Here is a 15533-nt window from a genome sequence, read left to right as displayed (position 1 = left end):
AAAGGTTGTTTCTGTGTTTGCCTCTGGGGGAAGTCACTGTAGTGGAGCAGTGTGATGTGAAGTGATGTTTGTGTTGGACCCTGCTGTGTCCCTCCATCTTATTCACTCCAGCTGTCTCTTCATTTTAAAAAGTGCTCCACTGAAAACCCTACACCGTGACAGAATGTTCCTCAATGTTTACCAGTTAACTATCAGGCTGCTAAAAAACAAGGCGTTCCTGAAAAACACCTATTCCACCAGTAATCACATATATTTCATGACTGAAGCGGCCTGTAGAAATTATGCATTAAATTCACAAGAAAGTAAAAGAAGGGGGAAAATCCATAGTTTGAAATGAGTCTTGTTAAACTGTGATTTTCAGCAGTTTAAATCTCGTTCTACTCTATAGGGCAGAAGAAAAAACAACACACACTGTAAAAAAATTACGATGAGAAGAGGTCTCCTGAACATGATGTCAGGAAGAACAAGGGATTCTGTTCACATTTGGTTAAATGGTCACTTGAAAAGAGCTCATCTGAATTCAGTGCTCCCTGAGTTGTTCTGACAAATGTCTCAATGGATAAAATGATCAAGTGCACAAATTAAACAACAAAACTCATGAATGGACAGAGAGATTGTGGCCACACTTCCTGTAACTTGACCAGTCGATGGAGGCACACAACCACAAGGTATTTACTCTTGAGTTAGTTTCACTCCATGTACTCATGATTCATGGTTCACTGTGTTTGCTAGAAGTTTAGATCTTTCTCCAGGAAGTCTCACGTTTATAATGGCCACTCCTGAATAAATGTCAAGTGTCTTATCAGCCTTGTCATAAGTGAGTCACAAGTTATACTTGAAAAACCCCACAGCCCAACCTTTCCGTCACATGACGCTAAATCCAGGAATGAACAAAGGCGACTTCCTGTGAAGACGCAGTTTTTATAGTCAGGATTGAGGGATCAGATTAGCAGGAAATGATAAACATTACTCTGTAAATGGTTTAACTGTTTTACAACCTAACCTGGAAAATATTTTTGGATTTGCAGTTAAACACGTGCGTGTTGTTTAAGGGGAATTTACTCCACCTACTCACACTGATTAACCCACCTTGCCATAAACTTTAGTTTTTAAGAAAACGCATGTAGATTAAATTCCGAATCAAACAATGTTATTATTCATACTGAGGATGAGTGTACAAACATGATCTGAGTTGGTACCTCACACATTTTTTATTATAGTTCTGTAAACAAATACATCTTCATCAGAAACACACAATTCATTTGTACAGTATAAACATTTCAGTTGGCACATTGGAATCACATTTATTCTCGACACCTTTTTATTTATCACTAGAAGTGGGACTATTTGTCGTCCTTCAACCAACCACATATTTCACTTTTCATAAATGAACGTCAGCATTTTAAACATCACAGTTCGGCTTGTGTGAAATTGTGAAAATCAACCCACTTGTGCTTTTTGTTGTCTGATCCTTGACGTGGATGATGACAAAAACAGTTGAAAAGTCCTTTTGTCTAATTTCAAGCTACAGGTGTTGGTTATAGTGCAAATGTTTAGTTTGATTCAATGAACATGATGATTTTAGAGTTATTGTCTTTAACAAGCCTGTATGAACAGTTAACTCATGTAGAGCTAGTGTTGTATAGAGAAACATCAATTCAATATTTCAGTCAAAGCTGCTTTGTGTAGATTTTTGTATATAATTATAATTTTAATATTTACATAGTTCCAATGATCCAGATAGCTTGTGATATGATGTCCAGAGTCGGCCCGGTGTCCATCCACATGGTTTTTTTTAAACTTCAACCAGGGGTCAGTAAAGTCCAACATTAAAAAAGCCTTCAAATTGTGGCTTTAACATCAGTGGTTCTGTTTGAAGTGTTGTCAGTTGTGTGTCACAATCATTAAGTGCAGTTTAAAAAAATTGAATTATGCAGCAATATATTGCAGTTCCAGTAAAGTCCAGTGAGTGTTCAGAGGGTTACTCTGTGAGATGAGGGGTAATTGTGAAAAAAGCCGTAGTGGGGCTGGGGCTGGGGCTGGGGCGGAGGTTTCCTCGCATACAGCGCATGTTTCCAGTGGTGAACACACACTGCAGAGGCCACAGCACAATCACAACGAGCAGCACGATGAGTGCAATGAAGAGCACCATCCTCTTCCAGTCTGTCAGCCGGCCCAGCACACCATCACTGCGGGGCCTCGTCTGCACCGGGGCTCCGGCCGTCTTGCTGCCCCCAATGTCTATGCAGATGCAGAAGGCCGTGGGGTTTTCGGATGTGCCCAGGCCGGTGCTGTTCGGTGAGGTTTTATAGCACAGCTTCTCCCCCTCCAGCCACACCGGTTCCTCCTGCTGCTGGTGGTTGGGAAGCTTGCACAGGACCTCGCGGCTGGTGGCCAAGGCTGGGGGCCCCTCCTCGGGGAGTGTGGTGGGGTGGCGACAGAAGGGGCAAGAGAGGCGTTTGCTGTCATCGTTGCCGTCACCGTTGCCGTCACCGTTGCTGTTGTGCTCGGTCTGAGACACGGCCATGAGGCGGGAGAGACACTCCAGGCAGAAGGTGTGGGTGCACTCCAGCAGCTTGGGTGTCTTGAAGACATTGTCGTAAGTGTTGTAGCAGATGGAGCACTCCGGCTGGTTCATGGCCGACACCCTCTTTTGGAGCTCTCTGCCCGTGTCTTGGGGGTTGACCTGCACATGCCAAACCTGCGGATTTTGGTCCATTTTTTTCAGCAGCCTTCCCTCTCCTGTGGACTGTGCGATCTGGATGAAGACAAGAAAATGAAATATGGATCTTAGTTTTCATATTTTACATGACGTCATGGAAACAAGTGTAAGCAAGTGCAGATAGACAACAACAATCATTTTTTCAGTCAATCAGTAAATTCATAGGGCCCAACTGAATGTTGATCTTTGAGCCAACTACCTTCACACACAACACACATTTAATTACAGAGGTGACGCGACTCAGTCAATGAGTAATTGACTGTGTGGGTGCGATGAAAAAGTCATGTTTAGGAAAACCACAAATAGGCTACAATGTTTACCCCACTTGTAGCGTGGGCAGCTCTGCTCTGACACATTTTGTTTGGACAAATAGTTCCTATGGGACTCCGGCCCTGAACAGAACAGCAGACAAACAGTAGTTGAGAATATGATTCCACCTTTAAATCACGAAAGTTATACACCTCCACTGACCACTATTTTATAGATGTAATGCCTGACCAGTGACTCAGTGTCCAGGTCATGAACATGTCTTCAAACCCAGAGAGCCCACCTTCACAGTCACTGCAGAATGGATTATCTGATTTTCCCACTGAGCCCAGTAATAATTAGCCAGTCACTGTGCTGCACGGTGATGATTTATGTTTTTCTGCCGGGCCAAGTCTTGGGCACAGAGTATATGAGAACAAACTTTATGATCCTCACCTGTTTACAATGATTCTTTTTTTTAAAAGGCTGTTTTAGCACATTTGCTGCTCCCTGGGCTTTAATTTGTTTATTTTCGGATTGTCTCAAATAACAATACAATACAGATGGTGCAATATGTAACCAAAGATTACACAAACGTGAATTTACCTAAGAAAAGTTCAGGCCTGAGCTCTATCTTGCTATTTTCAGCTCTTTTGCGTCTCCCCTGAACACTCTGCTGGACACACTCAATTTTCTCAATTACATGTCCTTTCCTTCTTTTTTCAAAATGAACAAGGACTGAACAGTGCGAAAGAGCTGCAGGCCAAACAGTGACTAAATGGCAGAAATCGACAGAACAGCTGATCCATAGAGCTGCTGACAACAAGCAAATTGACCCCTGATACCATGTAAATGTGACAGACTGTCAAATCAATACAGTGCAACGCGTAACAAGTGTGGGTAAGGGTCCGCTCACACGTTCGCAAATGTTTCAGAGGTGAACCTTCGTATTCGCAGGCGAAACGCAGGTTGACTCCGTGTGGAGTTGAACTGTGGTGAACTAAGACAGATAAATATCTTAATCCATGTTGTTTATGGAGTTTACATGCAACAGCTTGATTGTGCTGTTAATATGAATTCACCACTGAGTCTTTTCATTTTCATTTGGCCTCACACCAAGAAGGTTCCCCGTTCAGGTCCCACTTGGGCTGGTAGAGTTTACATGTGTCTGCCTGAGCTGTCTCCAGGTTTTCCAGTTCTCTCCCACAGTACAAAGACAGGCCAGTCGAGGACAGGTTAACTCTAAGTTGCCTGTAGGTGTGAATGGCTGTCTCTATAACAGCGACTGAGCTGTTACAGCGAGTGTGGCTCAGCACCAGGGATGAACACAGGCCGTTTTGTTAATGTGACGTTTTGACCATGTGTTCAGATATGATTGAGACAGCACAGTGCAGGAGCTGGTCAGAAGCTAAAATACAGGTTTTGAGTCACTGTGGATCTCCATAGACCAGGTTTTGGATCAGTGTGGATCACCGTAGACCAGGTTTTGGATCAGTGTGGATCACCATAGACCAGGTTTTGGATCAGTGTGGATCACCATAGACCAGGTTTGGAGATGATAAAGTGAGCAGGACTCTGGGCTTTGAAGCTGAACCTCGTCTCCTTGTTTCATGATGCTGAGAGCATTACATGGTGATAGCCCTGATGCTGGTGTTGTGGGTCAGGTATTAAAGGGCACTAATGTGAAGAGGACTGTTTGCGTCTGCGTGTCAGGGATGAAGGATGGCCGGAGCACAGGTGTTCTCCTCTCCGTGTCCTCTGGGCCGGTCCTCCCCCAGTGTTCTCATCCACACAAAGTCTCTGCTTGTTCTCTGCTTAATCGTTCCATCTGCCCTTGAAATTCCTCCACCTGCATCTCTCTCTCTCTCTCTCTCTCCCTCTCCCTCTCTCTCTTATTATAACATGCTTTAGGGGGATGAAGACAGATTTTGTGTACTATTACACTTGTCTTATCAATTAAAGGCCCCCACCCACAGATCCTGACTCAGTTACCCCGCTGGTATCGGACAATGATGCAGTGACAAACTTTGTGTTTTTATTTACACCCCTTCACCAAACACTAAACAAACAAAACACCTGTGCAATTCAAGGAAGGCCTTTGAATGTTCAAATATTAGCACAGTTGCTTCTCGATCTCAAATGAGGCTGCTGGATTGTGCAAAGAGCAGTTTTCAGAACTGAGTCAACAAATGGAAGCAAAATTAAGAGATGATTACTTTGGAAGAGAGCACGCAGAAACAGCTTGTGCCAGATATCTCAACTTTGCTTTTTCACTTCACTCGACAGTTGGTCGATTGTTTTGCTCAAATCAAGTCGTATGGAATTGAATAGACAGGAGTGAACCTCAGCCAGGGAGGAAGTAGCTTCGCCTTTTGTTCTCTACTGATATGTCATTATCATTTGACTCTCGGGATGTTCACAGTATCAGGTATGGTGAGTGCTCATTCCTCACACCTATAATCAGGTTAATCAGTAAATGTAGACACAATCTTTATGAGGAGAAGGTTTTCTTATGCCTTGGGCTGTTTTGCCTGTAGTGCAGGAGCTTAGTTTACAGAAACCTGCACTGAGACTTTCCCCACTCTCTGTCTAAACTCCTGCTGGTCTCATTTACAAACGCAGAAGAAAACGCTTATGACATGGTGATCTGACCCTCTGGAGAAGTTTATCAATCATGATCGACGACTGCACTGAGAAGGAGTTAATGAACATTTGAAAAAATGTCACTTCTTCTTCAGGAAATGAAGGAAATGAGAGTCTAGGTGACAAGTTTTGGGGGATTGTAGTGATACTTGTTGGTGTAAACAGTTGTATCATTGTAAAATCATGAATTTAACTGCACAACAGCTGTAATTGATTATCTATGCGGTTCTACACTGGTCGCCCAGGCTGATGCGGTTTTTGTGACAGGGGGTCATGTGACAGGAGCCTGAAGAATCAGCAAAGGTTACATCATGAACTTAAGTCCCAATCAGAAAGCAGCCGTTAGTATCCACATCAGCTCCAAACGTCTTCATCCAGACTAAAATGCTGTCCCAGAGTTTTCATACTAAAATGAGGCCCTCTGTGTTTTTTAGCTGCTCTAAAACTGTGGAGTAATAATGTGGATGTTGCTATACTTAAAGTGAAACGATACAACTTATCCTTCCTTTTACAATTTTACTGCTCTGGTACGACCAGTAGCATTAACTTGACTTTTTCAAACTTGTTACATTATGTTTTTTTATCACTAGCCAGTCAAAATAATACAGAGTCACTTTCAAGTGAATAAAAGTTTGATTGACTGTTTCAACGTGACTTTCAACGTGAAATGGCATATTCAAAAGAAAACTGTCCACAGTCCATGTGTAGGAAATAAAATCAATAAGGCTTTGACGTCCAAACTGTGGGGGTATAGGTCGTAAGGACGTCACACTCAAATATTAACTAAGACTAGGTTGTGGATAAACCCATTAGAACTGCAGCTTCAGACATGAGACCTTATCTTATCTAACTGTAAGTTATTTTGCTTGGGATGTATTTTTATGGTCCTCCTTCTCTATCAGCCGCATATGTCTTTGTTCAACTGTCCCACTGACCCATTAGCATACAATAGTTTATCGGTCATGAGACCTCATTCGTTAGTCAAATTGGACACATTTCTTTTCCTACCCCTCAACTGAAACACTACACTTTTTCTTTTGTCAGCAACATTTGGTGTGTCAGGTTCAGCCTTGTCTATCTTCACCTATATGTTTGGCTCAAACGGTCATCCACAATGTTGTCCTTCCTGTTCTTAGCTCGAGAGAACGGGAGGGGGTGAGTGTGGTGGTTGGTTGCAGTCAGTTAAACTGAGCTGAACCTGAACGTGCAGAGATAATGTGTGTAAATACAGCAGACAATGTACGAAACTGGAACCGCTGACAGAGTCCTGCTGAAAACTCATCATGAGCCTCATCCATCCGTCACAACTTTCACATTGAGTTCAGTGTCACACACAAGGTAAAGAAAGTATATCATTCATTGTTCACACAGATAAATCATTGTGGATGCTGTTTCTCAGTAGTTGGGTTTTAGTTGAAACTTTAAAAAAGTCAGGTTATATTCGCAGTCTGAAGAAAATGCTGAAATTAAAAGATCAGTTGTAGTCACATGTACTGGCTCTTTCACACTGAGTTAAGTTTTAGACAAAGTAAAGAAAGAACCTCATTCATTACAGATAAATCCTGTTGTTTCCTATTAGTTGTTTTTTAGTTTAAGGGGAACTTTCACTTAAAAAGAGTGAGGTTATATTCACAGTCTTTAACAAAATGAACGTTTAAATTTAAAACAACATTTGCAGTAAAACGTATTCCAACAACAACAACAAGGATCAAGGTTAAGTTTACCTGCTGAGTGAAGACGTCCTCTCTTTAGCTCTCAGGGCTCGGCTCTCTCCCACTGCTCTCAAAAATAAATGTTTGGATTCTGAAGTCAAAGTCGACTTGTCTTGTGAGATCCCTCAGGCGGGGAGTGCTGTGGCCAGTCTGAGGTCCTCCTCTGCACTGCTCTGAACAGTGTGCTGCAGCCACAGGTGTGTGTTTGTGTAGGTGATGTGTGCTCAGAGTATTAGCTGTGCTGTGCAGCTCTAGATCCTCCTTCCCTCCTTTTAGCGTCGGTTGGCTTGGTATCACCTGCCTTGCTCTGTCAGCCCCCCTCCCCTTTTTTTTAGCACTTTATGCAAATGAGTTAAACTGTTTCCAAGCCTTGAGGTGGTGTCTGGCGGGCAGGGAGTAGGGGGAGGAGGAGGAGGAGGATGTGGTTGGGGGAAAGAGGGATAGTAATACACATTCTTGCTGTCTCTCCACCACTCCCTCATGTCTCCCTGTGTGTTGATATCTTCTTCCTCCTCCTAACCTCTTTCTTTCCGTCTTCTCACAAAAGAACACACACACATAATGCAAATATCCCTGCACCTCCAGTCCAATGAACAGCACCTTCAGGTGACGGTTCATGTCTCATCTGTGTTCTCAAGGCTGCATCTTCCCCCCCCCCCAGAATGACAAAACATAAACTTGTTTACACGCAGGTTTAACACTTCTCTACTGGACACACAAACAACATTGTCATCATTTCATCAGCCTGTGTGCTTTAGTAACACAATACATGTAAGGGTTCATTTCCATGTAGTCAGTGATAAGGTAACAGGTGGTGAGACAGGACTACCTTCCCACTGGAGCCTTCTATGTGAATAACCTCTTTATCCTTACAGGCATACAGTGCATACAGAACAAAGATAGGTAGGTATGTGGGTGGGTAGGTAAGTAAACAGATAGGTAGGTAGGAAGGTACGTACATAGGTAGGTAAGTACATAGATAGGTAGTTGTGTCGGTAGGAACATAGTTTCGGCATCTAGTTGCTGAAAATACAGGCCAAGAAAAGCACTTAAGAATTAAAGAGGTAAAGTTAAAGGCTGTGCAAAAACTCAACAGGTTATCAGTGTTAAATCCGAAAATACTAAAGTGTATTGTATAAAAGTGAGGAAAACATAAACCCACACATATTGTGCAAAAGGAACTTTTTCAAATGATTCAAGTGTATTATGAAAACCATGATGTCATGTTTGGTCTCAGCAGACAAACTCCTCAGACAGATTGATCAGAGAGGAATGTTTTCCTTATGTGTGTGCTATCAATATTTAATCCAAGAAAATAAACACAAACGTGCATACAGCAGGAAGAGGCTGCTGCTCATTGGGATGAATATAAGGATGTTTTGTTGTTTTTTACTTATTTTATTACTCATTTCATTTTATGGCAATGACTAATGGCTTTTTGCCATTAGCAATAGCATGCATCTGCAATAGCAGCTGCCTAACTGACTTGGTTATTTAGTAACCCAAACTCAAATACAGTCATATCATATCAGCAATGTCATTAAGGGGCTTTGAGGCTGTGGGAGATTTGAGGAAGGAGAAGGGATACAATCACGAGCCATTTTATTTCCTTGCCAGGAATCCACAGTCCTGGCTTCATAATAAACACATCAAAGATTGAGTAGCTGGCACAGTGAGACGTAATAACCTAGGTGAGATATATTGCAGGATGGAAGGTTGGTGAGGGTGGGGATGGACACACGTGAGCAGGGAAGGTCTGTGTGCAGGCAAGGCTATAAAATAACACATTGTTGACTGTCTCTCCACTCGACCCGATTTACTCAAACACCAGAGTTCAAAGATTGTATTTTCAGAGTCTGTCGCCAAGAGGCCAAGGGCAGAACCCAGGCTCTGTGCATTTTTCCAGGTAAAACATACAGTGTTAGGCTGTGTGCACATAGGCTGGATGATACTGGCCTTGTGTTTATAGTGGAGTAATGGCCCATGTGCTACTGTCCTCCTCTGTCATAGATCTTTTTTTAGTAATATTCTTATTTTTTGGCATTTCAGCCTTTATGTGAAAATCACCTGTGAAAAGGCAGATGGAAAACAAGGGTATAGAAAAGAGGTATGACTGGAGCAAAGGTCAATAAGTATACAAATATATATAAAAATAATTGTGTTTAAAGTTAAAGTATTTGCTGCATGTAGCCTACTACGCTCTATACTTCATCATTATAACTGTCTCGGCCTCTAATGAATCCAGAGCCCGCTCTGATTGGATCATTGGACCAATTCCCCTCTCAAACACATGAAAAATGTAATACAGTAAAGTCACTAAATAAATATACTTTGCTACATCCCACCACTGTGTTTATGAAGGACCAATAACCTGAAGAGATCAGGACAATTTTTACCTGAAATATACAAATGCTACTCGCTATTATATTGATGTTAATTACTATTAATCACAGTTGTAGAGTTTTAGTCTCATGCGTGGTGTGACTCTAAGGTTAGGTGGGTCGGTCACGTTTTGACCAGCATGACAAATCTCGATTATCAAGATCAACTGACAATAAATTATCATGATCAACTGACAATAAATTATCATGAGCAAACAACAACATCCCATCTAGGTCAACCTGTGGGCAAAGTTTTCTCTTATCTTGTGAAATATTCCATCATCTACGTGATGGACTGCCACAACATTTTGACCCAGCTCCAGCATGAATGATGATTACTTCTGGTTAGAGTTAACTTTACAACTTACCATAACTTCTATTGTTTTAGGTTTTTGGCTGTGTAATCTAGGACATGTTTTTAATCTTCCAGGGTATTTTTGCTGCTTGGGTTTTTCACAATAATGGTCTGGGGGCAAATTACACATTTTTATACGTTGTTGTGCTTCTTCGCATTTGTAAATAATATATGGACTTTTTCAGATCCTGTGATTTACACACAATGATCCATTCACTCTATGCCACACATTATTTACATTGACCATCAGTGGTAATTTAAGGGCTCAGTGTCCTGCCCAAGGACAGCCAGGGTTCCAACCACCACCCAGAAGGTCAGTGGCCAGTGACACCTGAACACCTGAATTTATTTGTACAGTCTGTGGTAATGTGAGGGTAAAGAAAGAGGTGACTGGCATGATGAAAAGGTCCACTGCTGGATTTGAAACAGAGACTTTGCTGTTAGGCGGTTCTGGTTCTTTGGCCACTGCATCACCATGACTCCCAAAAGCTGACATTTACCAGGATGAGTCTTGAAATAGCAAAGTCGTCACTATGTTGTGTGTAGCATCAGCCACTGTTGATGGATTATAGAACAGGCTTTCCAGGCACAGGCCCTGTGGGCCCAAGAGGTCATAGGCCCAAATGACACAACACAAATAGAAAGAGACACAGAATGAACATAACAAGGACCACAATGAGCACAAAGATACAAAAGGTTCCAGGGAGTCCCTCGTAGGTGTGGAGGCTTCGACTGGGCTTTACTAAGGTCAGGTGTCCATTACGTTACATGTGGTTTTCAAATAATCTTATAATCTAACCCAGACGTCAAAAACCAACAACAGTGTAAGGACGTGGTTACGTTTTTCACCACTCTCCATTTATTGATTACTCAAACACTACTTTAAGGATATCCATGAAATAATCATTTTTATCTATCTAAACACAGTGGAAGGATCTGGTATGTGTCAGGAAATCCTCATTTCAGTAAATGACATAGTTCATATTTGTCTTCACTTATAGATTTTACTGTTTATATAAGTGTAGGTTTACACACTGAACAAGTGACATAAAGTAACCTCACACTCTGGACTCATTGCTCAGAAAGGGGGGGATAAGGTGATAATACATAAAACACTAAAGTGATGAGGAAACCAGACACCTCAGGGTGCTTCTGCACCTGTCAACACCACACCAGCTGCTTCTCTACACCTCAGCAGCAGCAGTCTTACATCTGATTTTCCAACATGAGAGAAAAAAAGGTGTCAGTCAGTGTGAATTTGATTGTGAAACTTCGCTGAATGGATGAATGCATGCCTGGATAAAACACTTCCTGTCTGCATTCTCTCTTCACAAGTTTAATGGTGAGAAACACACAACATCCAATGAATGTTATGGTTCAGATGTAGGACAAACAGAAGGAATGTGGTTTTGGTGTAAAAGGTGTATTTTTTGACAAATTATAATGAGGCTACTCAATTGATTTCCATAACAACCAAGAACCCATTCAATTTAGAAGCGGATCTGGCTATATTGGTGGATCCAGAATGTTTTTTTCACTTTAATATGATGAGATAGTGTGATAGCGTTGTCGATGGTATGCCCTCTCCAAGTGCCCCTCGAGTAATGAATAGCAGAGAGGGTTTTGAACCAATATAATTGTGATCTGACATTTGCGGGTTATATTTTTAGTATATATTTTTTGGGAGTTTTGTGTGCCTTTATTAAATGGAGTGCAGTTGTGAGCTACGTCAGGCAGTCAACTCAAGCTGTGCTGCTCTAATCATGTGACATGCCTCACTCTCCATAATCCTCTATCATACACACACTCCCAATTTGGAGGTCTATTTATGCTGCAACCCAGATAGCATACAGATGCGGGCCACTCCAGGCAATGATGGCCTTCTTTTGGCCTGGACAGAAAGGATTTGACCACTTGTAAATTGACAATTCTGGCCTAAAGATCCCAAAACAAATGTTGGCCTTTTCTGGCAAACATGCGATGCTCTAGAGAAGGTGAAATCTAGATGTGAACCTAAAGCGACCCATGTGGTAAATGGTGAATATGACTCAAATAGCACAAAACTATTTCAGCTACCATTTGTTGACACGCAGTATTGCTATGACTTACTTGTAGTCAAGATCTGACAAATAGGAGCGGATCGGTCAAATGCCATCATAACACACGATGTGTTGGCCAGATATGGGATGTTGGCCAAACCATTGGGTTACGTGGGAAGGGTTTCCCATCTCTACATTTTCGTTTCATATTTGCTGACCACTCCTCATTATACCTATGTAATCATAACTGGGGAGGTGATGAAGTCGGAGCCTTGACGCCAGAAACTCAAACCAGAAACCTGCTGCTCAGGGCCTGTATACCTGTGTAATATGTACCCAAACCATTCATCTATCAGGTCGCCCTATTTGTCATTTAGTTTAAATCTTTTCCATGTGTTATTGATATTGTCAGAAGCGATGTTGCTATTTAGTTTTACTCATTAGACTGTAAATTGTGTTTCTTTTGAAATATTCCGAGGCCACATCTATGTGTGATCAGCAGCGTCAAGACAACTTCAAAACAAAACGAGGTAATCACGAAATATATTGATTTACAAGCCTGTGATGGACGATTTTACTATGGTGCAGTATCTTTATGGCCACTGACTGCAAAACAGTCACGTTCATCCTCAAATGATCTTTGGCCCTGCAGACATTACTGTAGTGCTCTGTTTTGCTGAATCATTATATCCAGGAAGGGGGAAGTAAATGTTTTTACCATTATCATTATTATTTTTATGAAATTGAACTAAAGTTTATTTATCTCAGGATGTACATGGCTTCGTCATAGATGAAGACGAGTGAAGACAAGTTCCAAACCTCAGTCTGCTCTAGTTTCCATGAGGTTATCACAGTTCTAAGGTGAGCGCTCCATTACATAGACCTCACTGAGTTCAAGCAGAGTTTTATTCTGTTTGGTGTGAGATCATCCTCTTCCCCTTCCCACTTGTGGCTCTTATTGTTACCTTCATGTTGTTTCTGCCTCTTGGTAAATCATCTCTCACTGGAGAAACACAAACACACACCCTAACGCTAACCTTAAACTAAGACTTAACCTAAACCTGTTTGGGGACTTGCTTGTTTGCCTTTTGTCCCCATAAGGAAAACAAGTGTCCATAGTGTAACAGTGAAAACAGATTTAGGTCCCCACAACATGAGTCTTACCACACACACACACACACACACACACACATACACACTCAATCACTCACTCACTGAGGATGTAGTTTAGTGAGGACGTGCACTATCCTTGTTGCATATTGGAATCACGGTCGGGGCGATTTCCAGTTTTTACATATTGGAAAATCATTGCAGTGACCAATGATGATTGATGATTTTACTTTTATTAGATGGATGGATGGATACATATAGATAGATAGATAGATAGATAGATAGATAGATAGATAGATAGATAGATAGATAGATAGATAGATAGATAGATAGATAGATAGATAGATAGATAGATAGATAGATCTCTGCATAAGAACAAACTTTGAATCTACTGACCAGCTGCACCACCAAGTTGACGTCTTGAAAATATTATCCCCAAATCTGCTTTTTGATTTATTGGCCTTGACTTGCCATTAGCCTATCATCAGAACTTGTGTCATTCATCAAATCAGTAGATCCAAACCAACTGGCTCCTTTTAAATATGTCATTTTATTTTAAATGTCACAAATTTAGCATATTTTTCAAAGGCAAAGTCATTTCCTAACAAACTTTAAAGTTTAATAAATAGTGCATGTGTTGGGAACTATTTTCAGTAGTGGATCAATACAGCTTCACCAGGAAATAGGTCTTCCAAATTCAATTTATTTATTAGGAGGAACACCTGAGATGTACCATCATTCATTTTTGAGGGGTCCTAATAACAATTCATTATATTGTGTCTCTGTGCAGTTTAATACTAATTTCACACTTAAAGCCGGACAGTGTGTTGTTATAGTATCAGAAATAAAAGAACACAGTTTCCCCCCACTTACAGCAGCTCTGTTTACAATGCAAGCATCACATCTGAACTGCTGATGATGATGATGTTGATGCATGAAACTATAACAAAATACCAGGATGACCTCACAGTGCGTTGGACTGAACGTCTCTCGGTTGTTGATGGAAATGCATGGAAGCAGTGCCCCCATGTGGTCGTGGCGAAGACATGCTTTTATGACAATGCTTCTGCGTAGCACTGAATGGCCACAAATCTGCCTCTCAGGCTCATCTTTCACCTGTGCACCATTTCCCACAGGCTCCACCAGTCACAGAGTTGTGTTTCTGTTAAAGGTGCTCAGAGTCAGGGTCACGTTCTGCTCATAAGATTTATTTGCAGCCACAGAGAAACGTTTTGCCTGAGAGGCTCAGAGGAGGGCGAGAAAAAGTTTCCTCCACTAAAGAACCTGTTCTGCCGGAATCCTTCCTTCACCCAGGCCGGCTCTCTCAGGGTGTGTCTTTAAAGTCAAATACATTCAGCACTGCAGCCCTCAGGAGGATCCACTCCTCTGTACAGACACACACCATTTTCAAACTAAATCATTCAGGGTTTCTTTTTGTTCAGGCCCCAAACCAAATGAATTGGACATGAAAAGCCATTTGAAAGGTCAGAAGTAAATGCTGAAGATGTATTTGACATAATGTGCTGAGTTGTGATCATCATGCAAAGACCTGGATGTTTAATTATACATCATAGAATAAAATCTTAAGGAGAAAAATATGCAGGGGTTTTCACACACACACTCACACACACAGCACATCTATGTGCAGCACTTCCTCTGTCCCACATTGCTCACACACTGTGAGCACAGTCATCAGGGGTAATTTGGGGCTCATTGTCTTGCTTGCATCACTTCAGCACTGGGGGAGACTTGGGTCGGTCTTCTAGTTGACGACTGACCAGCTCTACCTCTTGAGCAACAGCCGGACAAAATGAAAATGAAATGCTGAATTGTTCTCTTGTATTTCCTTGAGGCAACAGGTTAGTTTCATTCAGGAAAACTGCAGGCTTTGTTCAAATAGAAAAAGGATATTCTTCTGATGGATCAAAACACACGCATGCGTGCGCGCACACACACATACACACACACACAACGGGAGAGATAAATCTAACATAGAATGTAAAAGCTGAAGGAGTAGAGTCAATATAACATTTGATTTTACAGATGACTATGCAGATATGTATTACTTGTTTTTTCTGTTTCTTTCAATATACGAGCAGGCTTGCACGTTTAAGATGTTAATATGTTCATTCATTGCAAATGTTTACTTATTTGAGTTTTTTTACTGCATATGCCTCAGAGTCATTTACACCAGATTTCTATTAGTCTTTAAAAAGACAAATAAGTACACACTGGAGTCAGTGTTCTGTAAATGACAGGGTCACAATCAAGTCTGTCTTGAAACTTGATTAAACCAAGTCCTGCCTGGTGTAATCATTTCTCCAT

The 15533-nt window shown here is 41.5% G+C and overlaps 2 protein-coding genes across 2 annotated transcripts in view; both read right to left on the bottom strand.

Annotated features, from left to right (window-relative positions):
- ampd1 (adenosine monophosphate deaminase 1 (isoform M)) overlaps positions 1-15533 on the bottom strand; it is a 269757-nt gene that overhangs the window by 218727 nt on the left and 35497 nt on the right. The window lies entirely within an intron of this gene.
- LOC109630923 (RING finger protein 223) lies at positions 1189-7568 on the bottom strand. Its single transcript, XM_020089447.2, has 2 exons — positions 7336-7568; positions 1189-2758 (listed from the first exon to the last, which is right to left on the bottom strand). The coding sequence occupies exon 2, from the start codon at positions 2717-2719 to the stop codon at positions 1982-1984; it is 738 nt and encodes a 245-aa protein (XP_019945006.2). The 5' UTR covers positions 2720-2758; positions 7336-7568; the 3' UTR covers positions 1189-1981.

The sequence above is a fragment of the Paralichthys olivaceus genome, chromosome 6 (genome assembly GCF_024713975.1).
Source record: "Paralichthys olivaceus isolate ysfri-2021 chromosome 6, ASM2471397v2, whole genome shotgun sequence".
NCBI lineage: Eukaryota > Metazoa > Chordata > Actinopteri > Pleuronectiformes > Paralichthyidae > Paralichthys > Paralichthys olivaceus.
This window is presented reverse-complemented; position numbering and strand designations above follow the sequence as displayed.

Excerpts from the sequence above, each read along its gene's own strand:
- LOC109630923 (XM_020089447.2), bottom strand. The coding sequence starts at position 2,719 with ATGGACCAAAATCCGCAGGTTTGGCATGTGCAGGTCAACCCCCAAGAC.